Source organism: Cheilinus undulatus, linkage group 9 (genome assembly GCF_018320785.1).
Source record: "Cheilinus undulatus linkage group 9, ASM1832078v1, whole genome shotgun sequence".
In the NCBI taxonomy this organism is placed as follows: domain Eukaryota; kingdom Metazoa; phylum Chordata; class Actinopteri; order Labriformes; family Labridae; genus Cheilinus; species Cheilinus undulatus.
The window spans coordinates 38520868-38548246 of NC_054873.1; the positions used below are offsets into that span (position 1 = coordinate 38520868).

A 27379-nucleotide genomic window follows, 5' to 3' on the forward strand; every position below is an offset into this window, starting at 1 on the left:
ACTGACGTCTGGTTATGACATGTTGCCAGCTTTGCTTACACCATCCTCCTACTCCTTAGGAGCTTCCGAGTGCATGAAGCGTTGTCATACGCATTCGGATAAAATTCACGGCTTTCTTCATTGCCATATTGTTTCTAGAGAAAGTAAAGCTTTTACTCACAAAATTGCAATCATGGCTGGACTTTTTTTTAAATCTATATAGAACTCACCCTCAATTATGATTAGCCTTGGTCTGTATCAAATCTGGCAACCCAGAGGGCCTCAGTTATGGCACAACATCAGAACATTCCCGGTCATGCTGTAATTTTCCAGCAGTGGGCGCTGTTTACCGTCAGGACACTTGACTGTAAATACAAAAACGACTTTATGGTATTTGACTTGAAACTTGTGACGCGTCCAGTCCACCCAGTGCAGTGGTAAATGTACACAATAAAGTTTTGTATTCACTACAACAATTAATGATGCGATTTATGATTACCCCAATTTTATTTGTACACCACTTTTCATACATAACGCTCGCAGCCCAAGTGCTTAACAAGAAACAGACAGGAAATAAAACATAGACGGAGACAATGGAGATATATGTATATATATATATATATACATATATATATATATTTATTTGAAGCATAAAAGATGTTTTTAAAGGAATAAGTTATAAAATTAAGCCCCCCCCCCCCCCCCCCATTAAATTCAGAAGGACCACCAGCACTGTAAACAGCAACATAAATTTTACTCAGATACATTGAGTTGAATCATCTCATTTTTTGTAACCTGTTCTAAATACTGACTATAAACAACTAATACTTCTTGTCCATAACAGCTATAGGCTCAATATAGTTTACTTGTGTTAAACACGTTAAGTAAAAATGTGATTAAAACTGAGTTGTGTTTACTTAAAATCCCAAACATATGTGTGATATGTATAAGTTTGATTCAGGGATCGCCTCAAAAGGTTGTGCAACAAAATATTTTTAGGGTTCTAACCCCGAAGGGGTAGAACCCTATTGTTTTCCTGCCGGTTTATTATTATTATTAGGGTTCTAACCCCGAAGGGGTAGAACCCTATTGTTTTCCTCCCGGTTTATTATTATTATTATTATTATTATTTCCGTTCTGCCGCTTGAGCTAAAATTCCCGTGAGCTGGAATGAGCTAGAAAGCTGAAACTTGGCCAAAACATTGGAAATGATGTGCAGCAACTTTCCATAAATCATGAGCCCGGTCAGCCACATGGTGGCGCTACAATTAAGGCCTAAAATCTTTTTTTTGGGAAGGCCACGCCCCTCACACCGTGAGTCCGATTGACTTGAAAATCGGCCCACAGATGCAGCTCCATGTGCTCTACAAAAAAGCCAATTAGACCCCTAAAGTCCGCCTAATTAGATTTTTTGCTAATTAGCATAATTTGAAAAACAGTCAAATGAATAGAAATCGGGAAATATTTACCCTATCAACACCAAATTTGGCACATGGCCTCAGGGGACAAAATGTCAAATTTCTATTATCGATGAGCCCGATCCGATCAAAAACATGGCCGCTAGACCCCGAAATATCTTTGCTACTGGGCGGAGCCAACAAATGATTGGTCAGAACTCCCACACCTTTTGCCCGATCATCACCAAATTCGGTATGTAGGTTCACAACAGGACTGGGAAGCTGCCTGTCAAAGCGTTTTGAGCTCAACCCATAGGGGGCGCTATAAACACCACATGTCTATAACTCAAAGACCATTGGTTGGAATTTCACCAAATTTGGTGTGCATGTTCTAGGGGCGAGTATTAACTAATGTGTTGAGCAGCATATTTTTTGGTGAAAGTGGGCGTGGCCTATTCATCATTAAGTACCTTTTCTTCATTTTTGGTGAGCTGGAATGACCTAGAGACACCAATCTTTGTACGTCAAGTATAAATGATGTGTAAATGCTGCTCCTAAAATTTGAGCCCAATCGGCCTAAAGGGGGCGCTATAACATAGAGTGCAAAACTTCAAAAGCCCCGCCCCCACACACAGCAAGTGCTGTTGACTTGAAATTTCTCACACAGCTTCACCTGATAGGTCTCTACAAAAAAGCCTCTTGCACCACCAACGCCGTTATTACGGATTTTTGGCTAATATGCATAATGCTAAAAACAGTCAAATGAATAGAACTTTTGAAAAATTGATGCTTTCCACACCAATGTTGGTATGTGGCATCGGGGCACCGAGACGCTCATTTCTATTACAGAAGAGCACAATCGGTTGAAAAACGTAGCTGGGTCAATCCGAGTTTTGAGTGCCATTTGAGTCGCCATGCCATAATGTGGTGTATTTTGTGTAAAAGTGGGCTAATATTTATTTTGAAAATATCTTGTTATATGGTTAACTCCCCTCTACCATAAAACCCAACCATATATACACAGGATGACTTAACCCTTTAAAACCCACCATTATGCCAGTCCGCCAGGACATATTCTTAGATTTTTACATACTGTAGTGGCATTTTTGTGAGTATTTTTGTTTGCTTAACATCAAAAAAACCCTGATATCCCAAATTTTAATAATATGTATTGACTTGACCGCTCACGCATTGCGTCTGGGTGGCGTGAAGCCCAGGGGCTGATTGAATATAGGGCTGGTCTTGGCCGTTGGAAAGGGCGGAAAAGGTTAGAACCCGCCAATAGCCGCTTGCGGCTATATTTATTAGGGTTCTAACCCCGAAGGGGTAGAACCCTATTGTTTTCCTGCCGGTTTATTAGGGTTCTAACCCCGAAGGGGTAGAACCCTATTGTTTTCCTGCCGGTTTATTAGGGTTCTAACCCCGAAGGGGTAGAACCCTATTGTTTTCCTCCCGGTTTATTATTATTATTATTATTATTTCCGTTCTGCCGGTTGAGCTAAAATTCCCGTGAGCTGGAATGAGCTAGAAAGCTGAAACTTGGCCAAAACATTGGAAATGATGTGCAGCAACTTTCCATAAAACATGAGCCCGGTCAGCCACATGGTGGCGCTACAATCAAGGCCTAAAATCTGTTTTTTTGGAAGGCCACGCCCCTCACACCGTGAGTCCGATTGACTTGAAAATCGGCCCACAGATCCAGCTCAATGTGCTCTACAAAAAAGCCTCTTGGACCCCTAAAGTCCGCCTAATTAGATTTTTTGCTAATTAGCATAATTTGAAAAACAGTCAAATGAATAGAAATCGGGACAAATTTACCCTATCAGCACCAAATTTGGCACATGGCCTCAGGGGACAAAAAGTCAAATTTCTATTATCGATGAGCCTGATCCGTTCAAAAACATGGCCGCTAGACCCCGAAATATCTTTGCTACTGGGCGGAGCCAACAAATGATTGGTCAGAACTCCCACACCTTTTGCCCGATCATCACCAAATTTGGTATGTAGGTTCAAAACAGGACTGGGAAGCTGCCTGTCAAAGCATTTTGAGCTCAACCCATAGGGGGCGCTATAAACACCACATGTCTATAACTCAAAGACCATTGGTTGGAATTTCACCAAATTTGGTGTGCATGTTCTAGGGGCGAGTATTAACTAATCTCTTGAGCAGCATATTTATCGGTGAAAGTGGGCGTGGCCTATTCATCATTTAGTACCTTTTCTTCATTTGTGGTGAGCTGGAATGACCTAGAGACACCAATCTTTGTACGTCAAGTATAAATGAAGTCTTAATGCTGCTCCTAAAATTTGAGCCGAATCGGCCTAAAGGGGGCGCTATAACATAGAGTGCAAAACTTCAAAAGCCCCGCCCCCACACACAGCAAGTGCTGTTGACTTGAAATTTCTCACACAGCTTCACCTGATAGGTCTCTACAAAAAAGCCTCTTGCACCACCAGCGCCGTTATTACGGAATTTTGGCTAATATGCATAATGCTAAAAACAGTCAAATGAATAGAACTTTTGCAAAATTAATGCTATCCACACCAATGTTGGTATGTGGCATCGGGGCACCGAGACGCTCATTTCTATTACAGAAGAGCACAATCGGTTGAAAAACGTAGCTGGGTCAATCCGAGTATTAAGTGCCATTTGAGTCGCCATGCCATAATGTGGTGTATTTTGTGTAAAAGTGGGCTAATATTTATTTTGAAAATATCTTGTTACATGGTTAACTCCCCTCTACCATAAAACCCAACCATATATACACAGGATCAATTAACCCTTTAAAACCCACCATTATGCGAGTCCGCCAGGACATATTCTTCGATTTTTACATACTGTAGTGGCATTTTTGGGAATATTTTTGTTTGCTTAACATCAAAAAAACCCTTCTATCCCAAATTTTAATAATATGTATTGACTTGACCGCTCACGCATTGCGTCTGGGTGGCGTGGAGCCCACGGGCTGATTGAATATAGGGCTGGTCTTGGCCGTTGGAAAGGGCGGAAAAGGTTAGAACCCGCCAATAGCCGCTTGCGGCTATATTTATTATTATTATTATTATTATTATTAGGGTTCTAACCCCGAAGGGGTAGAACCCTATTGTTTTCCTGCCGGTTTATTATTATTATTATTATTATTATTATTATTATTATTTTTCTCCTGCCGGTTGAGCTAAAATTCCCGTGAGCTGGAATGAGCTAGAAAGCTGAAACTTGGCCAAAACATTGGAAATGATGTGCAGCAACTTTCCATAAAACATGAGCCCGGTCAGCCACATGGTGGCGCTACAATCAAGGCCTAAAATCTGTTTTTTGGGAAGGCCACGCCCCTCACACCGTGAGTCCGATTGACTTGAAAATCGGCCCACAGATCCAGCTCAATGTGCTCTACAAAAAAGCCTCTTGGACCCCTAAAGTCCGCCTAATTAGATTTTTTGCTAATTAGCATAATTTGAAAAACAGTCAAATGAATAGAAATCGGGACAAATTTACCCTATCAGCACCAAATTTGGCACATGGCCTCAGGGGACAAAATGTCAAATTTCCATCATCGATGAGCCTGATCCGTTCAAAAACATGGCCGCTAGACCCCGAAATATCTTTGCTACTGGGCGGAGCCAACAAATGATTGGTCAGAACTCCCACACCTTTTGCCCGATCATCACCAAATTTGGTATGTAGGTTCACAACAGGACTGGGAAGCTGCCTGTCAAAGCATTTTGAGCTCAACCCATAGGGGGCGCTATAAACACCACATGTCTATAACTCAAAGACCATTGGTTGGAATTTCACCAAATTTGGTGTGCATGTTCTAGGGGCGAGTATTAACTAATCTCTTGAGCAGCATATTTATCGGTGAAAGTGGGCGTGGCCTATTCATCATTAAGTACCTTTTCTTCATTTGTGGTGAGCTGGAATGACCTAGAGACACCAATCTTTGTACGTCAAGTATAAATGATGTGTAAATGCTGCTCCTAAAATTTGAGCCAAATCGGCCTAAAGGGGGCGCTATAACATAGAGTGCAAAACTTCAAAAGCCCCGCCCCCACACACAGCAAGTGCTGTTGACTTGAAATTTCTCACACAGCTTCACCTGATAGGTCTCTACAAAAAAGCCTCTTGCACCACCAACGCCGTTATTACGGAATTTTGGCTAATATGCATAATGCTAAAAACAGTCAAATGAATAGAACTTTTGAAAAATTGATGCTATCCCCACCAATGTTGGCATGTTGCATCGGGGCACCGAGACGCTCATTTCTATTACAGAAGAGCACAATCGGTTGAAAAACGTAGCCGGGTCAATCCGAGTTTTGAGTGCCATTTGAGTCGCCATGCCATAATGTGGTGTATTTTGTGTAAAAGTGGGCTAATATTTATTTTGAAAATATTTTGTTATATGGTTAACTCCCCTCTACCATAAAACCCAACCATATATACACAGGATCAATTAACCCTTTAAAACCCACCATTATGCCAGTCCGCCAGGACATATTCTTAGATTTTTACATACTGTAGGGGCATTTTTGTGAGTATTTTTGTTTGCTTAACATCAAAAAAACCCTTATATCCCAAATTTTAATAATATGTATTGACTTGATTGCTCACGCATTGCGTCTGGGTGGCGTGGAGCCCACGGGCTGATTGAATATAGGGCTGGTCTTGGCCGTTGGAGAGGGCGGAAAAGGTTAGAACCCGCCAATAGCCGCTTGCGGCTATATTTATTATTATTATTATTATTTCCGTTCTGCCGCTTGAGCTAAAATTCCCGTGAGCTGGAATGAGCTAGAAAGCTGAAACTTGGCCAAAACATTGGAAATGATGTGCAGCAACTTTCCATAAATCATGAGCCCGGTCAACCACATGGTGGCGCTACAATTAAGGCCTAAAATCTTTTTTTTGGGAAGGCCACGCCCCTCACACCGTGAGTCCGATTGACTTGAAAATCAGCCCACAGATGCAGCTCAATGTGCTCTACAAAAAAGCCAATTGGACCCCTAAAGTCCGCCTAATTAGATTTTTTGCTAATTAGCATAATTTGAAAAACAGTCAAATGAATAGAAATCGGGAAATATTTACCCTATCTGCACCAAATTTGGCACATGGCCTCAGGGGACAAAAGGTCAAATTTCTATTATCGATGAGCCCGATCCGATCAAAAACATGGCCGCTAGACCCCGAAATATCTTTGCTACTGGGCGGAGCCAACAAATGATTGGTCAGAACTCCCACAGCTTTTGCCCGATCATCACCAAATTTGGTATGTAGGTTCACAACAGGACTGGGAAGCTGCCTGTCAAAGCGTTTTGAGCTCAACCCATAGGGGGCGCTATAAACACCACATGTCTATAACTCAAAGACCATTGGTTGGAATTTCACCAAATTTGGTGTGCATGTTCTAGGGGCGAGTATTAACTAATGTGTTGAGCAGCATATTTTTTGGTGAAAGTGGGCGTGGCCTATTCATCATTAAGTACCTTTTCTTCATTTGTGGTGAGCTGGAATGACCTGGAGACACCAATCTTTGTATGTCAAGTATAAATGAGGTCTAAATGCTGCTCCTAAAATTTGAGCCGAATCGGCCTAAAGGGGGCGCTATAACATAGAGTGCAAAACTTCAAAAGCCCCGCCCCCACACACAGCAAGTGCTGTTGACTTGAAATTTCTCACACAGCTTCACCTGATAGGTCTCTACAAAAAAGCCTCTTGCACCACCAATGCCGTTATTACGGATTTTTGGCTAATATGCATAATGCTAAAAACAGTCAAATGAATAGAACTTTTGCAAAATTGATGCTATCCACACCAATGTTGGTATGTGGCATCGGGGCACCGAGACGCTCATTTCTATTACAGAAGAGCACAATCGGTTGAAAAACGTAGCCGGGTCAATCCGAGTTTTGAGTGCCATTTGAGTCGCCATGCCATAATGTGGTGTATTTTGTGTAAAAGTGGGCTAATATTTATTTTGAAAATATCTTGTTATATGGTTAACTCCCCTCTACCATAAAACACAACCATATATACACAGGATGAATTAACCCTTTAAAACCCACCATTATGCCAGTCCGCCAGGACATATTCTTAGATTTTTACATACTGTAGTGGCATTTTTGTGAGTATTTTTGTTTGCTTAACATCAAAAAAACCCTGATATCCCAAATTTTAATAATATGTATTGACTTGACCGCTCACGCATTGCGTCTGGGTGGCATGAAGCCCAAGGGCTGATTGAATATAGGGCTGATCTTGGCCGTTGGAAAGGGCGGAAAGGGTTAGAACCCGCCAATAGCCGCTTGCGGCTATATTTATTATTAGGGTTCTAACCCCGAAGGGGTAGAACCCTATTGTTTTCCTCCCGGTTTATTATTATTATTATTATTATTTCCGTTCTGCCGGTTGAGCTAAAATTCCCGTGAGCTGGAATGAGCTAGAAAGCTGAAACTTGGCCAAAACATTGGAAATGATGTGCAGCAACTTTCCATAAAACATGAGCCCGGTCAGCCACATGGTGGCGCTACAATCAAGGCCTAAAATCTTTTTTTTGGGAAGGCCACGCCCCTCACACCGTGAGTCCGATTGACTTGAAAATCGGCCCACAGATGCAGCTCAATGTGCTCTACAAAAAAGCCAATTGGACCCCTAAAGTCCGCCTAATTAGATTTTTTGCTAATTAGCATAATTTGAAAAACAGTCAAATGAATAGAAGTCGGGAAATATTTACCCTATCTGCACCAAATTTGGTACATGGCCTCAGGGGACAAAATGTCAAATTTCTATTATCGATGAGCCCGATCCGATCAAAAACATGGCCGCTAGACCCCGAAATATCTTTGCTACTGGGCGGAGCCAACAAATGATTGGTCAGAACTCCCACACCTTTTGCCCGATCATCACCAAATTCGGTATGTAGGTTCACAACAGGACTGGGAAGCTGCCTGTCAAAGCGTTTTGAGCTCAACCCATAGGGGGCGCTATAAACACCACATGTCTATAACTCAAAGACCATTGGTTGGAATTTCACCAAATTTGGTGTGCATGTTCTAGGGGCGAGTATTAACTAATGTGTTGAGCAGCATATTTTTTGGTGAAAGTGGGCGTGGCCTATTCATCATTAAGTACCTTTTCTTCATTTGTGGTGAGCTGGAATGACCTAGAGACACCAATCTTTGTACGCCAAGTATAAATGAGGTCTAAATGCTGCTCCTAAAATTTGAGCCCAATCGGCCTAAAGGGGGCGCTATAACATAGAGTGCAAAACTTCAAAAGCCCCGCCCCCACACACAGCAAGTGCTGTTGACTTGAAATTTCTCACACAGCTTCACCTGATAGGTCTCTACAAAAAAGCCTCTTGCACCACCACTGGCGTTATTACGGAATTTTGGCTAATATGCATAATGCTAAAAACAGTCAAATGAATAGAACTTTTGCAAAATTAATGCTATCCACACCAATGTTGGTATGTGGCATCGGGGCACCGAGACGCTCATTTCTATTACAGAAGAGCACAATCGGATGAAAAACGTAGCCGGGTCAATCCGAGTTTTGAGTGCCATTTGAGTCGCCATGCCATAATGTGGTGTATTTTGTGTAAAAGTGGGCTAATATTTATTTTGAAAATATCTTGTTATATGGTTAACTCCCCTCTACCATAAAACCCAACCATATATACACAGGATGAATTAACCCTTTAAAACCCACCATTATGCCAGTCCGCCAGGACATATCCTTAGATTTTTACATACTGTAGTGGCATTTTTGTGAGTATTTTTGTTTGCTTAACATCAAAAAAACCCTGATATCCCAAATTTTAATAATATGTATTGACTTGACCGCTCACGCATTGCGTCTGGGTGGCATGAAGCCCAAGGGCTGATTGAATATAGGGCTGATCTTGGCCGTTGGAAAGGGCGGAAAGGGTTAGAACCCGCCAATAGCCGCTTGCGGCTATATTTAGGGTTCTAACCCCGAAGGGGTAGAACCCTATTGTTTTCCTGCCGGTTTATTAGGGTTCTAACCCCGAAGGGGTAGAACCCTATTGTTTTCCTGCCGGTTTATTAGGGTTCTAACCCCGAAGGGGTAGAACCCTATTGTTTTCCTCCCGGTTTATTATTATTAGGGTTCTAACCCCGAAGGGGTAGAACCCTATTGTTTTCCTCCCGGTTTATTATTATTATTTGTCTCCTGCCGGTTGAGCTAAAATTCCCGTGAGCTGGAATGAGCTAGAAAGCTGAAACTTGGCCAAAACATTGGAAATGATGTGCAGCAACTTTCCATAAAACATGAGCCCGGTCAGCCACATGGTGGCGCTACAATTAAGGCCTAAAATCTGTTTTTTGGGAAGGCCACGCCCCTCACACCGTGAGTCCAATTGACTTGAAAATCGGCCCACAGATGCAGCTCAATGTGCTCTACAAAAAAGCCTCTTGGACCCCTAAAGTCCGCCTAATTAGATTTTTTGCTAATTAGCATAATTTGAAAAACAGTCAAATGAATAGAAATCGGGACAAATTTACCCTATCAGCACCAAATTTGGCACATGGCCTCAGGGGACAAAATGTCAAATTTCCATTATCGATGAGCCTGATCCGTTCAAAAACATGGCCGCTAGACCCCGAAATATCTTTGCTACTGGGCGGAGCCAACAAATGATTGGTCAGAACTCCCACACCTTTTGCCCGATCATCACCAAATTTGGTATGTAGGTTCACAACAGGACTGGGAAGCTGCCTGTCAAAGCATTTTGAGCTCAACCCATAGGGGGCACTATAAACACCACATGTCTATAACTCAAAGACCATTGGTTGGAATTTCACCAAATTTGGTGTGCATGTTCTAGGGGTGAGTATTAACTAATCTCTTGAGCAGCATATTTATCGGTGAAAGTGGGCGTGGCCTATTCATCATTAAGTACCTTTTCTTCATTTGTGGTGAGCTGGAATGACCTAGAGACACCAATCTTTGTACGTCAAGTATAAATGATGTGTAAATGCTGCTCCTAAAATTTGAGCCAAATCGGCCTAAAGGGGGCGCTATAACATAGAGTGCAAAACTTCAAAAGCCCCGCCCCCACACACAGCAAGTGCTGTTGACTTGAAATTTCTCACACAGCTTCACCTGATAGGTCTCTACAAAAAAGCCTCTTGCACCACCAACGCCGTTATTACGGAATTTTGGCTAATATGCATAATGCTAAAAACAGTCAAATGAATAGAACTTTTGAAAAATTGATGCTATCCCCACCAATGTTGGCATGTTGCATCGGGGCACCGAGACGCTCATTTCTATTACAGAAGAGCACAATCGGTTGAAAAACGTAGCCGGGTCAATCCGAGTTTTGAGTGCCATTTGAGTCGCCATGCCATAATGTGGTGTATTTTGTGTAAAAGTGGGCTAATATTTATTTTGAAAATATTTTGTTATATGGTTAACTCCCCTCTACCATAAAACCCAACCATATATACACAGGATCAATTAACCCTTTAAAACCCACCATTATGCCAGTCCGCCAGGACATATTCTTAGATTTTTACATACTGTAGGGGCATTTTTGTGAGTATTTTTGTTTGCTTAACATCAAAAAAACCCTTATATCCCAAATTTTAATAATATGTATTGACTTGATTGCTCACGCATTGCGTCTGGGTGGCGTGGAGCCCACGGGCTGATTGAATATAGGGCTGGTCTTGGCCGTTGGAGAGGGCGGAAAAGGTTAGAACCCGCCAATAGCCGCTTGCGGCTATATTTATTATTTTTCTCCTGCCGGTTGAGCTAAAATTCCCGTGAGCTGGAATGAGCTAGAAAGCTGAAACTTGGCCAAAACATTGGAAATGATGTGCAGCAACTTTCCATAAATCATGAGCCCGGTCAGCCACATGGTGGCGCTACAATTAAGGCCTAAAATCTTTTTTTTGGGAAGGCCACGCCCCTCACACCGTGAGTCCGATTGACTTGAAAATCGGCCCACAGATGCAGCTCAATGTGCTCTACAAAAAAGCCAATTAGACCCCTAAAGTCCGCCTAATTAGATTTTTTGCTAATTAGCATAATTTGAAAAACAGTCAAATGAATAGAAATCGGGAAATATTTACCCTATCAACACCAAATTTGGCACATGGCCTCAGGGGACAAAATGTCAAATTTCTATTATCGATGAGCCCGATCCGATCAAAAACATGGCCGCTAGACCCCGAAATATCTTTGCTACTGGGCGGAGCCAACAAATGATTGGTCAGAACTCCCACACCTTTTGCCTGATCATCACCAAATTCGGTATGTAGGTTCACAACAGGACTGGGAAGCTGCCTGTCAAAGCGTTTTGAGCTCAACCCATAGGGGGCGCTATAAACACCACATGTCTATAACTCAAAGACCATTGGTTGGAATTTCACCAAATTTGGTGTGCATGTTCTAGGGGCGAGTATTAACTAATGTGTTGAGCAGCATATTTTTTGGTGAAAGTGGGCGTGGCCTATTCATCATTAAGTACCTTTTCTTCATTTGTGGTGAGCTGGAATGACCTAGAGACACCAATCTTTGTACGTCAAGTATAAATGATGTGTAAATGCTGCTCCTAAAATTTGAGCCCAATCGGCCTAAAGGGGGCGCTATAACATAGAGTGCAAAACTTCAAAAGCCCCGCCCCCACACACAGCAAGTGCTGTTGACTTGAAATTTCTCACACAGCTTCACCTGATAGGTCTCTACAAAAAAGCCTCTTGCACCACCAACGCCGTTATTACAGAATTTTGGCTAATATGCATAATGCTAAAAACAGTCAAATGAATAGAACTTTTGCAAAATTAATGCTATCCACACCAATGTTGGTATGTGGCATCGGGGCACCGAGACGCTCATTTCTATTACAGAAGAGCACAATCGGATGAAAAACGTAGCCGGGTCAATCCGAGTTTTGAGTGCCATTTGAGTCGCCATGCCATAATGTGGTGTATTTTGTGTAAAAGTGGGCTAATATTTATTTTGAAAATATCTTGTTATATGGTTAACTCCCCTCTACCATAAAACCCAACCATATATACACAGGATGAATTAACCCTTTAAAACCCACCATTATGCCAGTCCGCCAGGACATATCCTTAGATTTTTACATACTGTAGTGGCATTTTTGTGAGTATTTTTGTTTGCTTAACATCAAAAAAACCCTGATATCCCAAATTTTAATAATATGTATTGACTTGACCGCTCACGCATTGCGTCTGGGTGGCATGAAGCCCAAGGGCTGATTGAATATAGGGCTGATCTTGGCCGTTGGAAAGGGCGGAAAGGGTTAGAACCCGCCAATAGCCGCTTGCGGCTATATTTATTTTTATTTTTGTCCCAGCCAGTCTCATTAGTTTGTTTTTTAAATGGTTCTGCCGAACCAAAATTCAAAAGCATTGTCTGATTTTAATGCTTATTTTCAGTTTATCTTAATTCATTGTTGCTTTTGTTGGTTTCAAGTTATTTCAATGATCATTGTGGGGTTTTCTGCTTTTTTAACGGAAGGGTATGAACAGTTTTATCCATGTGTGTATGCCATCTGCGTACATGTTCAATTTAAAATCATATCCACTTTGGTTCACTCAAAATATATGCATGCAGAAATTATATATTATATTATTTATGTTCAACAGTGGCTGAAAATTTCTAATGATAATGGCCATATTGAGATCAATGCCATTTAACTTTTGATCTAAGGTTGAAGTAATCATTCTCTATAACCCCCCTAGCTTTAACAATATTGTCATGTTGAAACAGCTAATCTTCATTCAGTCCATTACTTACTTTAATGCGAGCTCCTGTTCAGTTAAAACATTGTGAACAAAACAAAGATTAAGAAAAAGAAAATAAGGAAGGAAAAAAAAGCCAAATGAGGCGATCAAGTTTGAGTGTTTTATTGGCATGTACAACACACTTTTTAAAAAATATAAAGTTAAAAGTGGAAGAATCAAAGTGTTATCATTCACTTAGAGACACAATAACAAAACATGAACAACTGTTTTGGATTAACAGTGTTGAGTTGGCTACTTCATTAAAACAACAGCATTTATATAAAATCATACAGATATATAAAACACAACAAGAAAGACTTTAAGAAATGTGCAGACATTCTCCAAAACTGCTATGAACTGATTGGTTCTTTACTGAACATTGTGCATAATAGACAGAAATACGTTGCTGATTTATTTAATCAAGCTATCCCTGTAAGTCCATACGGATACTTTTAGACTGAAGGCTTGAGGACTGTTAGAGCAAACATTTTTACAATGTTTTAACATTTATTTCCCATAGATGCTATGCTCTTAAAACAACCAGTGAGCTTACAACCAGAACTAATGTTACCTTTTTGTCTAAATGCTGCAGAAACAGGGACACCTCAAGATTAGAATTAAACCAGTATCTATGTTTCAAGGTAACTACAGCTTTTTTCTCTGTGTATGACTTGCAGTGTCTTCGAATACTTTGAAAAAAAACAATGCTACTTTTTAAAAGTACTGAGTGTGCTTAGGATAACTGAAAGACCTATTTTTAGTGGAGTATCTCTCAAGTAATTGATAATTTAAGTGTACCAATACCAGTTCCCATCCAAGCTTCATTTAAAGGAGACATATTTTACCCTTTTAAGACACATTTATGTTGTTCTCAGAGGACCCCAAAACATGCCTGTGAAGTTTGTTGCTGAAAAAACACTTCAGTATTGGATTTTTGCATGTCTAAAAACCCTTCTGTTTCAGCCCTTTTCAGAACAAGCCGTTTCTGTGTTTGTGGCTTTAAATGGTAATGCGATGTCTGACTCCGCCCCTGACCACATTCCTCTCAGGAAATTGATGCAGCACTCCTGATGTTACAGACTCTTTTATCAAAGTTAAGGACCTGATTGGGATTCAAACCACTGATCTCCCAGACGGTAGTCAGCAGGGTAACCCACTGAGCTAGCCAGCATCTCAGCTGGTAGCTGAGAGGATGGAACTTTCCTCCAAGTGGGGAAGGGCCATCCAAACCTGGGGGTGGGTGCTTACGCCCTATATGAGGTCACTAGGTGTAAAATCTGAGAACGGCTTGTTTCAGCACTCATTTTCTGAAAGGTGGGGGGTGGGGGTGGGGGTGGATTTTGCTGGTACTTGAGGGGATTGTAGATAGGCCTGGGGTACATAATTTGTGTTAGAAAAGCCTGAAAAAGTGATTTTAGCACAATATGTCCCCTTTAAGGTCCATCTTAAGCAACTTAGCCACAGTTAGAGCTCACACACAAGAACAGATAAACAGCAGAGGGACAAAGGAATGTAAGATCTGACTTAAATCAAGGACACGAAAGACTCTCAATAAGATGACAGAGCTTTCTGAAACAGGCAGAGAACAAGAGAGAAAACAGAAAACAACTGAGGTCAGCTGACATGGCTCGATCAAGTTTCCAGTACATGTTGAAAAGTTCACAACAGCAACACACTTTCAGGGACTGGACAGGATCACAGCAAAATGCTTATAAATGTAGCAAAACTTTCACTGTGGAAGTGTCGTGAAGGGACGAAAAACATAACAATTCAGCATACACTTCATATAAAGGGGAAGATTACAATTGTAAACAGCATTTAACTTTAAGAAGTGCTTCACTATAGAAAAGGGGGAAAGCAAAAAGGCAAATAATGCACATCAATTCTCTCAATTCTTAACTTGTGCTACTTATGGGAAATACTCAGTAAAATATATTCATCACATAATTATACTAAATGGGAAGTAATCATATGTAATAAAACATTTTAGCATGGACATGATGATGAATCAAGCTCCTGCATTTATTCTTCCTCTTCATCCATTTCACTAGTTCAGAAATCTGCACCACTGCAATGCACATTTTTACCATTAACATAGAATTAAAAAAAAAAAATACTGTCAAATCTGATTGGTAATGATTGCTATTGACCCTCCTACGATGGATTGTTTTTTTTACCAACAATGCAGGTTTTTGGACTGTATTTGACAAGAAACAAGCAACAATCCACTGTTCATTTACCATATGACATTATAGACTTGAACATTTTAAATATTTTTAAATTTTAGTAAATTTCAAGACAAAAACTAATGTTTCAAAATGTCATAGAACACATGCACAGATTTAAGGCATGGTTAGCTTTGCTATGCTTTATAATGAACACATCTTTTTTTAATCATACAAAATTATTTGACTCAGCATGCCTAAATCCTCAGTGGCTTCCTTCATATTAATCATAAGAAGTATATACATTTAGGATGGTTATGATTCTGCACAAGCTATTGTAATGTGTGAAAAATGTAAACTATCCTAGTCGGCCTTTGCTCCACAAGTGCATCAAGTTTCTGTGCATTTTCTCTCCAGCTACTAAATTGTGACACTTTGTTTTCATGACAAGAAATTTACGTTTGCCTTGTTATGTGTTTTGTAAGTTGCTGGTGATTGCCAAGGTAAGCTAGGAAAGATGGCATGTCTTATACATACAATATCCTTCATAGATCAGTTTTTTAATTTAGTAGCAAAGTCCTTCCTTAGTCTTTGTTTTAAACTTGACATTACTAAATCAGGTTGATTTGCAAAATTTCAGACACATCTAAGCTTGTAAAGATTTTAATGTGTGGATAGCAGCCTGTCAGAGTTAAGCTTCCAGAAATATATAAAGATCTAGTTATAAACAAATCCAGTATTTTGCTATTGGATGTTTATTTCTATATTTAAAATCTTCACCAGTTAATACAATTAAGAAGCTTTAGGGTGGGTATTTGCTCACACACATTTTCAAGTCTTCGATCCAAATGTCTATGCAAACTTTACCTCACAACCAGTCTCTAATTAAGGTAAGACCTTATTTGTGTGATGCAACCTGTTTTGATTGAATATATTTAAATTCCCAAAAAGTAAATACTTGTAAGGCTTAGCATACATTTTTTTGCTCACCAGCCACTGAGGGTAGTAGTTTTCCAAACTTACTTGCCAATCTGAGTTTTAACAAGCCACAATTTTAGTTGGAAATAATGTTTTGTATGATTTAGGTTCATTATGACATACTAAAACTTACTTGAACTACAACTGCAATCCTTTGAAATGTAAATGAACACATCCAACTTCAAAATGTTTGTCATCTATAAATTTACCATCAAAATTTGTGGTCCAATATAAATTAGACATAAATCTAGTACTTCGCAATTATTATGGGGAAAATTGACCCTTTAAGTGCAAAACAGCCTCACTGCAAAAAGCATCATTTGGCCAGTCCTGTTTCTGTATCAGGCAAGAATCTTAGCAGATATTTCATGAGGGAATGTAACAATCTGAGAAAATCTCTGGGGACAATGCTGTTTGGCCTCATTTCTGATTTTAAAACAAACTCAAGATTTAATAAAACTACCACACAACTTCATAATCTCTTGAAAGCTTTAAGCTATTAAATCAACAGAGCAATGGCGGCAAGATTAGATAAGCTTAGACTGACTAGGAAAAATTCGGACCTCTAAAGGTGTGGTTTTGCTGCAGTGTGATTCAATTACCCACATCATAAGAGAAGGTCTGTACAACAATAAATTCACAGCAATATGCATTCCGGGAGGAGAGAGAGTAATTTTTCCCCCTCTTCTGAAAGTATCCCTTTTTTAAACTTCAGTACCCAAAACTCTGTTCAACAGATCTGTGTAGAAGGTCATTATCCAGTGACCATTTGAGCAGAGAATAATAATCATGTCAACAATAATAAATAAATAAGAGAGACACAGAGACTGAAAGAACAAAGGGAATGAAATGAAAGACACCATCCTTTCAGAGAAAGGTGAAGGAATGGATGGAGAGATGATGTTTCAAACTGGTGAGTCTTTTTCTGCTCCCACCAGAAGATACACTGCTGTGGGAAATTAATAGATAACATTGTCTTTGTCTCACAGCCAAAACTTTTAAATCATAGATCTACTTTTTTTCTGGTCAGTCTTTGATTTAGCCATTTTCACTTCTAACACTGGTGGCAGCAACTTTGATAGTCGTATACATTTAAAGGCTCAGTCACCGTGCTGTCTACACAGACAGGCTCCTACAGTTGTTTCAGCCATTGTACTGCTGCTGATAGCGACGGTTCAGCTCACGCAGTTCCTTCTCTCTCACCCGCCGGGCTTTGTTTGATTTGGTAGAACGGCTGGAGCGAGTGGATTGGGCCGACTTTGTGCTGTGGCAGCGTGAGGATGCCCGTTTCAGGAGGTTCTGCGATATACAACGTTGTAGGTTCTTCATTGAGGATGAGGCGGCCATACTGACGATCCAGGGATGCTTGAGGGCCTGTCCAGCTGTGAGCCGCTCACTGGGGTCAACTGTTAGGATCCGCTCAACAAAGTCTTTGGCCAGGTTTGACACACTGGGCCAAGGCTAAAGAGAGAAGACATGAGTGAATTAATAAAATAATAAACTCTGTGATGTAATTAATAAACTCTGTTAATGTGTAATTATTTTCACACAACGTGCATTTCATCAAAGGGCTATAGTATGAATCTTTCAATTTCATGGAAAATGATTGGTTTTCTTTTTGTGTGCAATACTCATTTTCATTTCAGGTGCTATATAACTTGTGAATTTGGAATATGCTATGTTTGGAATTCTTGAAAGTTATGTATATGACTACGAGCATTATTCCATTATTCAAACACTCTAAAACATTGTACTACAACATGTAAAAATGTAAAATTATGCTCTGGTGGATTTGTTCTATGGTAGGTCATAGAGAGTTAAAGCAACTTAGACCGTGGACCCCACCATCCCTTGAGGTGGTTAAAGCATGTCATGCACAAATTTACATTTTAAGGACCTTTGGATACATAACTTACATTTAAGCACAATCTCACTTATTAACTATGGTTTTATTTTAGACTAAAATCATTTTAGGGCTACACTTTTACAATGACGGATAAAATGTACCACTTAAATTATTTTAAGTTTCTCTCACATTCTTTGGAAAGCAAAGTGACCCTACCTTAGTGACTCACAACCCCCAAGGGTCCCGACCCCCATTTTGGGAAACACTAATCTCGATCATACTTTTAAAAACATTTTATTTATTCATTTTTTTCAAAGTATATTTGATACATTGGTTACTCTGTGTGTGGTTGTTTAAATGTAGTGACATTAATATTCCTGCATTAAAAAGATGAAAAACAAACATTAAGTTCATCAAAAGTCCTGAGGTAATTTGGAAAATGGATTTTATCAGCTTTGATACAGATTTCCATTAAAGGAGTTTTAAAATAGTGCCATTACTACAAAATTAGCAGAACTTCATCAGCAGTGCACAAGAGGGCAGCAGAGGCATTTAAGTTTTGTGTCATAAAAGGTCAGTGCTTTAAACTGACAAAAGGCTTGTTTTTGACTTCTTTGGTATCTGTTTTATCCAGCACTATGGAATAACAAGTGTCTTTTGCTTTTTAAAAAGCGGAGTTCTATAAATGATGGGGGTGGTGAGTAATTTCTCTCTGCCTTGTTGTAAGTAAAAAATGAAGCATATAAAAGTCATTTAACATATTCTTCATAATTGTCTACTAGATTTTTTTTTACATGAACTCTGTTTTGTAGGATTTACTGGTAGTGAGTCAAACTCTACCCCCTACTTAGACAGGAATTGGGAATATCAACGCTGCATGACTTTCAACAAACACATACACACACAGTTGGTACATGATGTCCTGCTTGGCAACCAGCAGTGTTTTCAGTCTCCCAGTAGACAACTTACACTGCTCATGAAACAGCAGGTAAATCACCAGGGTTGGCTAAAGATTCAAGACACAATAGACAATCTTTTTTCCTCTCAAACTACATGAATGTCTATGCCGTGTTTAGCTTTAAGACCAGTCTGTAATGTGACCATTATTTATCACAGTGTAAAGAAGCATGTTCCAGGAGAAAGAGAGTCTGCCCCACCTCTCATTTAGCCCTTGGCTGGATGTTTTTTAACTAAGGGTCACAGACAGAATGAAACTTCTTGTACTTCATGATTTAATTTACCTTCTTTATGAAACATGAACACACATATACATTATCCAACATTTGTGAGTAGCTGCTGAGCACAGTAAAGCATGAAGCAGCTTAAGATCTAGTTTCTCTTAGGAGAAAGTGGAGACTAAAATAAGCATACATGACTTGGATTAAGTGTCTAGAAACATAACTCTATAATGATGTAGCACATCATCTGGATACTGATAATAAAATTTAAAAAAACTACAAAACTTAAATTAAGCCAGTGCTATGCTAACTTTTTTAAACTGAAGTGTTTATGTTCTGTAAAGAGACCCTAAAGGTCCACAGAAACTGTCCAAACCTGGCATGTAAAGCAGAACTGGGGGAATTCCCTCTTTCTCTACACATGCTCAAAAGAGCCATTAAGTTCCAGGTTCACCTAGCACAGGCTGATCCTGAATCACACCATCACCTGGCCTTTCTTAGCAACAGCCTCTGCCCAGAGGCTGACCACCTTAAAAATATTAAAGAAAATTATCAGCTAAAGAACCAAGAGCAACACCATCTCTCCAAAACAAATTAAAATTATTGACAAAGAAAACAAATCTAAATATATTAAATATTGACAAAATGAAATAAAATCCTACAATAAAATAGAATGTTATTGTCTACTGAGAAGAGAGTACTCTTTAGCTGAGTATCTTATGCATGTGAGAAACCCCAAACAAAGGAAAACTTTAACAATGTACAAACCCAGCGACCATAAATTAGAAGTTGAAACAGGTCGTCATAAAAACTGGAAACCTAGAGACCAAACAATCTGTAAACATTGTGAAACACTGCCCACTAGCTTGAGGGAGAAAAAAGGTTTATAGTGAAGATGAAGCCGTAGCTAGGTATAAACCAAGCGGCAACCTCCAGTCCTGAAAAATGAAGCCAATGCAAAAGTGCAAAAAATTGCAATACAACGATTGTCCACTTGAGGCTGGCTGCAGCAACACCCGAAGTCCTGTCTGGACACCTGTTTAAAAGCCGGTTTTTGCACAAGAAACAAACTGGTTTACAGCCTGGTTCAAAAAACCAAATGTGCCTCATTAGCTAATGTCTTCGTGTGCTCTCACTGTAGGGGGGTGAATTTTTTTGTACCACAATGGTTTAAATTATATTTATGAAAAATCTCACTGCAGGCTGATTGGCGCTTCTCATTTGACTGACAGATAGCTCGACAGGCAGAAGCTACGTTTCTGTAGCTAGGTTGATCAAAAGTTCGGTTGAGATGGCAATTTCAATACGAAGCCGCTGCGGATTGGCTTCCAAAGCAGTTTGAGTCTGCCTAGTGTAAGAAGATGGCTGACGTCACACAGGGTGTGTCCAATTCTTTCTACAGTCTATGGTATAAACACAGCACACATTTCAGCGTCATTTTTCCATGTCAGTTTGTGTCGGAGCAGCCAACCCCCCAGAAAACATAACCAAGCCTTATCAACCAGCATCCAGTAGACTGGATACTGGTTCATCCAATCCAATGTTGTGCATCCCTATTTATCCCATGTCAGAGCAAGAAATAGTCAGATATGGTGGTGCAAGGGGTTAGTGAAGTCTTTATTTCACAAAATTAGGCCAACTACTCAATTACTCATTAGCCCTACATTGTCCTGAAGTGCAAAATAGATGACCACACCGACGATGATCTCTTACTAATTCAGAGCACGGATTGTGGACATTTCTAGTCCTACTGCATCTCCAAAGTACTACTTTAAAACCTCAGCTAACAGACAGACTCCCTCCCTGGCTTTAATAATTTAATGTGTCTATTCTGACCTCATCTTACCTGTAAGACACTTAAGAAGTTTGAATGTAAAGCCATAGAAAACTGAAATGCTTCTACACCTCATTAATACTCAACTTTATTTGTGCTGGACTGGCTGTATGTGGGGCAAACATTAACCAAGGGGCCCTTTTGTAAAAACTCAATAGCATCATAAACAACCCACGCTGTGAAATAAAGGAAGCGACTGCTCAGCATTCTTTCAGCTAGATAAACAGATAGAGCATTAATTATTGTGCACACGTACGCACACTTTACAGGGGTATTGACTTAGGGATGGCAAATAAATAAGATAGAAGGAAAGGGGACAAGATATAGCAATAGAGATGAATGGAGAGATAAAGAGTGAGAAGAACAAGAGGTTAGGGAGTGTGTGAAAATGTGTGTGTCACTATTAAACCATGTCATCTCACAAGAGGAGCTGAACTTCTTGGAAATCTGTTGACAAAGACTCATGCTGTGAGAGGAATGTGGTCCAGATATGGGTGCCGGTCAGTCAGTGCATTTACATGCACAGCTAATTCAAGCTATGGTCATAGCTGGATTAGACTATTTAATTTGACTACTGTCCCTGTCAACCAAGACAACAGTATACAAAGTCACGTTTACATGTATTATCACTACTAACAAAGAAAAAAACAACAGACTTTTGTTTTTCATCATGTAAAAATACTGAGTGTGTATCTGTGAGTGTGTGAATGAGGGAAATATCTAGCACCTCACCTCTCCAGAGAAGCTGTACTTTCCTTTGAGAATCTGCCGGTAGAGCCTCATGCGGTTGTCATCCTCAAACGGCATGGTTCCACTCAGCAGGATGTATGATATCACCCCTAGAGCCCACATGTCTACAGCATTTGTGTAAGGCTTTCTCACCAAGATCTCAGGGGCAATGTACTCTGGTGTGCCACAGGTTGTCTTCATCAGACACTCGTCTCCCTTCTTCCGGCTACTTGCCAAACCAAAGTCAGTGATGATGATCTTAGAGTCAGCTCCAGGGTGGTAGTACAGCAGGTTCTCAGGCTTCAGGTCTCGGTGAGTGATCCCCAAAGCGTGCAAATACTTTACACCATCAAGAACCATCTGCAGCACACGTGTAGCATCCCGCTCTGTGAAGGAGCCACGAGCAATAATGCGATCAAAGAGCTCTCCACCTGTGGCCAGTTCCATCACCATGTAGACGCGCTCCACTGTCTCAAAGACCTCCATCAGCTGGATGATGTTGGTGTGTCGGACACGGCGTAGTACGCACAGCTCTGACTCACACACCTCTCTACCCTCCCGGTAACGTGTTTCTATCATCTTGATGGCGTAAGGCTGCCGTGTGCTCTTGTGCTCAACTCGAACCACCCTACTGAAACTTCCTCGGCCTATCAGTGCTTTGATGTCGTATTTGGCTGTGACCCGAGGGTCAAACTTGGCTCGATATTTTGCAACCTTCTTCCGCTGAGGGTCCGACAGCTCAGATGGGTCCTTTGGAGGCTGGGCAGAAGCACTGGGAGTGGCAGCCTGAGCCTGGGCCTGATATGGGGAGGCAGAGTCAGCCTTGTCACCTCCCACCCCTCCAGGACCCCCCATCTTGCTCCTTGTGCCATCTCCTCGTATGAAGTGCTTATATATATCTGTCTGAGGAGGCTGGGGAGGATCGACCTGGAAAATACAAGGACTCAGTATTAAACAAATGACAAATTTAAACAACAGAACAACAAAACGAATGCTGGATTTTTGAAACAGGTACTGGTAATTATTGTACAAAAAGACAAATAATCCTACTTAAAATAATTTGGATTACATGTTTTGTTTCCATTGACTCAAATTGTAATAAAATGAATTAGCGGCAGCATATATATACTGCAAAAAAAAACTGTCCACAGGATAGCTCATCAGAGTACTTGCAAAGATGTTATTATCACATGAAATCTAAGTAGTGAAAGTACTACAAAATACAGACTGAATGTATGCAACCAGATTTGTCTTTTTTAAAAAAGTCTGAAGTGACCATTATCGTAAAGAGGATAGACTTGCAACAAACTTGCAAGTAGATTGCAAACACTACGTTATCAGTTATTTTAAAATAGCTTTGATTGATATCAGCCACATGAAAGACTACCAACTTATGGAACAAACAATGTGGCTTTTTTTTTCTGACTTAAACCCTGTTGGCACATATCATTAAAACTATGCTTAGTAAGTATCATTAACATTTAAAATTCATAATAATTTGTAATATGCTTGACACTAACTGTATTTCAGTTGTTAATTGATGTAACACAGTAAGAAATTGTGACATGATCACCATAGTATTCTACTGACCTTTTTGACAAGGTCCAACTGGACATCCCCTGGAGGCTCAGGGAGGACCTTACTGTTCCTGCACCCCATCACATCACTTTGGGCCACTGCCCAGCAAGCCACACAGGCCTCCAGGAGCCCTGCCTCATCACCACAACAGCTGATTCAACACACCCAAGGTATCTAACATCCAGGCTGTACCCAGACTCAGACAAAGGGTTCATGAATAAATCTGATAACATAAACACTAGTCCCAATGAGCTGGCATCAGCAGTCGAGGTTCTTAAATACAAGCAATACATCTACTTAGGTGCAGTTTAGCAGTCCAAAAGTTCATGAAAACACTTTGGGCATGAATGGAGGATGTCTAAACTCCATCAGTAAGTGCAGTACTGCTTGTCGTATTTGGCTTACAATATTTTCACAGGTCTGTGCATCCTCAAAACACAGCCAGGCTGCACAGTCTGCAGGCAAACCACTCGAAGAATCTACCAGGGCCCCATTTCAGATGGTTGTGTTCATTCAATAGCTAAGAAAAATAATGCAAGAGTAAAGTTAGAATGGCTTCTGTGAAAAGATATATCAAGGCAGGAGAACTAGGGAGTTCTTTGCTTTCAGGAGAAATTCAGTAATATTCAGGCAGAGCGTCCACAGAATCTAAGACTGTCAACTGCTTTAATCCATTGGAAAAAGCTGCAATGTCAGCAGAAGTCTTGCCATAGATAAAGCAGCTTCCATGGAGAATCACTGGCTGGAGAACAGCAGAGGGGAGATCTGAAATGCAGAGCACACAATAAAACATGAGTCTCATGTGAGTATAGTTAAGGTCACAAAACGCACATGTTGATATGACAGGAGTTGTTTTCAATGAACAGATCAGGGGAAGGCAGGAAAGAAAGAAAAAACACAAGCACTGGAGTTAAACCTATTTTTGTATGGCTGTTGCGTGATGAGGCCATATTGTGAAACTTCGAGCCAAAATATGATTACTATCCAGACATGTTCGGAAATAGCCAACAAAACAATGGCCAGCATAGCTCTGCCATTGTAGAGAATAGAAACACAATCACAGATGGTCACTTATTCTAATATCAAATGTTGGATGTTGGCCCGAAATATTGTCATAAGTTCCCTGTACTGAATGTTTATCAACCTCACTGTACAGTTCATACAAGCAGCGGAAAAAGAACAACAACCATCCCTTAAAACCTTAAAGAACTCTGCACACTAAAGAAACAGCGACAACACTCACATTTTATCGGACATTTAACCTACATGTTTCCTACAGTTAAGAGTTGAAAAAACTGCCAGGCCCTTACATTATTCATGACAATAATAGTTTTCTGTACCGTTACTTTCACTAAGACCAAAACGGCCTGTAGAAAACTTTTCAAACTGGCGTTAACATTAGAAATGATGCAGTGACTTTCTATCTCACCTCATGTCTTTAACGAAATAGCGAAGTGTCTTAGCATGCTAACTAGCCTGCTAACAGCAGGGCAGGACTCCCAACTTTGCCAAATCCAGCCTTCTCACCCCACTCTCACTCAGCTGGGCTCTCCATTTTCACCTCGTACTTTCCCAACTTTAATCCCGATGACAAACAAGTCAAATCCATCAGTTTCTTTGACAGCAAAAATTTGAGTCAATTCTAAAGTTTTATAGGTTGTCAGGTAGATAAACAGAATGGACGAAAACATTCAGTTTCCCCGTCTGTTGCTTTTCTGTACGGTGTTTTTCGACCAAGACCACCTTCCCATAGCCGCCAGAGTGAAGAATCATACGATAACAAACAGTGTTCCGGTTTGTATTTTCAAAATAAAACTTCGCTCAAAATTCTGGATTGCATTACGTTAGGAGACAATTTTAAGGGGTTAAGGCAGGGCCCACTGAGAATGTAGCTGTAGCTAAGGCCAACCAAACACGCAAAATCCCAAGACAAGCAATCTCAAGCAGTTCATCCTTAGCTATGGGGATATTATCAGCCAGATAATCTTTTGTCAACAACTGCCTTGTGAGGGTCGGGACCTCTTGGGGGGTCACAAGATAAAGGGCCACTAAAGAGGGTCCCAAAGGCTTTCTACCCCCCCCTCCAAAAAACAGGATTTTTTCCCCAGGGGCCCAGTAAATTCGTTTGGCAGGTCTGTAACCACCTGATAACTCATTTATCAGCCGAAACGCGTTCTTCCATAACCCACATGTAAGGGTTTTATTTTGAAAGCAATACCTTTGAACTTCCTGTATAATTGTGTGTGTCTCTTGCACACTTGACAAAGCTCTACTTCCACCCAACTTCTTTTGTAGAGACGGGACGATCTCCCTCGGCTTGTTTCGACCCCATTAAGTTCTCACCGTCACTTCCTGGATACAGAGAGGAGTCGCACCGACAAAGTGCTGACTTCTCTCTCGGAAAAGTACCAGTGGATTTGTGGGGCACGCTTTTAGGTTTCTAGAAAATCACAGGGTCAGTTCTGTCCAGGGTCCCTATTTATGATGACCATGTTTTTTTTTTCATCCGATGAATGAAAATAAAACATAGTTTTTCCCGAGCCCTTGATGAGATAACACATTATAAAAATGGGACAACCACATGGATGTGATATCACGTAGATGGGCGGGGAAGCACCCACCAAAGGGGTTGACCTTGTAGGCTAATTCATGAGGTGAGGAAAATGGTTTTAAGCTCTCGCTTGGTTTTATCTAAAGGTCATAAAATTATCAAACTGATCAATTGCTCAAATATTTATTGCAAACTTAGAACTGATGTACTTCTCCAACAAAACCAGCAAAAGCTGCTCATATTATGGTTTATTTTTTAAATTCTGAAATGTTTTTATGCTTCCCCAGCCAATAAAACAGTTTGGGTGGACAGCACAGGAGCAACACAAATTTGGGTGATTAGGACAGTGTTAAACATGCTTATTGTATGAAGGGAATTATCAATCTTGTTTTGTATATCGTGTATGCTCTAAATGAGATATTAAACCTCTTAACGTACACAGACCCCTAAACATTCATAAAATGTTCATGAGCGGTCTGGATTTTGCATTTTTGTTGTCTGTGAGCAAGCAATAAAAGGCCTCTTAAAATCCCACTTAACCTGCTCAATAATACTTGTTCAACAAAATTTTGATTTTAATAACTATTTGAACTAATTTTAAGCAAGTGTGCTCACAGTGGCCTTAGTCTGCAATTACTGTAGCAATTAACCAAGTGCTACCAAAAAAAATGTCTTGCACTCGTTTGTACAAAAGTGTTAGCCATTCCTCCTCGCAACATTTATTCTGAAATGAACAGTGAACATCTTGTCAGTCCCTTCTCCCCAGATTTCTCTGTTTGGCCAGGGGACCAGCTCTTTGTGGAGTCCTGGTTGTGCCAAATTTCTTCCATTTGAGAATTATGGAGGCCACTGTGCGCTTGGGAACCTTCAAGGCAGCAGAAATTTTTTTGTAGCCTTCCCCAGGTCTGTGTCTTGCAGCAGTCCTGTCTCCGAGCTCCTTTGACCTCAGTGCTTGTATTTTGCTCCAATATGCGTTGTCAGCTGTGAAGCCTTCTAGAGAGAGGGGTGTGCCTTTACAATCGTGTCCAATCAATTCAGTTTAGAACAGGTGGACTCCAATCAAGGTGCAGAAACATCTCAGCAAAGATCAAGAGAAATGGGAGGAACCTGAGCTAAATTTAAGTGTTTTTGCAAAGGGTCTCAATACTTATGTCAAGGTGATTTTTCAGCTTTTAATTTTTCATACATTTGCAAACATTTCTAAAATTTTGTTTTTACTTTGTTATGATGAGGTACTGAGTGTACTTTAATGAGAAATTAATTAATTAATTTATATAACAGTAGCATCTGGCTGCAGCATAACAAAAATGAAAAAAGTGAAGGGGGGTGTGAATTCTCCCTACTAGAAGCCATATCTTCTCCACTTATA

General features: G+C 40.3%; 1 protein-coding gene across 2 annotated transcripts; it reads right to left on the bottom strand.

Moving 5' to 3' along the window:
* Positions 1-14135: 14135 nt before the first annotated feature.
* pskh1 (protein serine kinase H1) lies at positions 14136-25203 on the bottom strand. 2 transcript variants are annotated; one of them, XM_041795685.1, is made up of 4 exons: positions 24987-25203; positions 23472-24224; positions 21885-22808; positions 14136-17755 (listed from the first exon to the last, which is right to left on the bottom strand). In XM_041795685.1, the coding sequence occupies exons 2-4, from the start codon at positions 23538-23540 to the stop codon at positions 17438-17440; spliced, it is 1311 nt and encodes a 436-aa protein (XP_041651619.1). In that variant the 5' UTR covers positions 23541-24224; positions 24987-25203; the 3' UTR covers positions 14136-17437. The 2 variants fall into 2 exon arrangements, with proteins under 2 accessions (XP_041651619.1, XP_041651618.1); XM_041795684.1 differs by having other exon boundaries at positions 24889-25203.
* Between the last annotated feature and the right edge of the window lie 2176 nt (positions 25204-27379).

Bases quoted from the DNA above. Each gene is read 5' to 3' on its own strand.
- pskh1 (XM_041795685.1), bottom strand. From the start codon at position 23,540: ATGGGGTGCAGGAACAGTAAGGTCCTCCCTGAGCCTCCAGGGGATGTC. The intron at 22,809-23,471 runs GTCAGTAGAATA...TGTATTTTCCAG, and splicing joins AGTTGGACCTTGTCAAAAAG to GTCGATCCTCCCCAGCCTCC. The intron at 17,756-21,884 runs GTGAGGTGCTAG...TTCTCTCTTTAG, and splicing joins AGTACAGCTTCTCTGGAGAG to CCTTGGCCCAGTGTGTCAAA.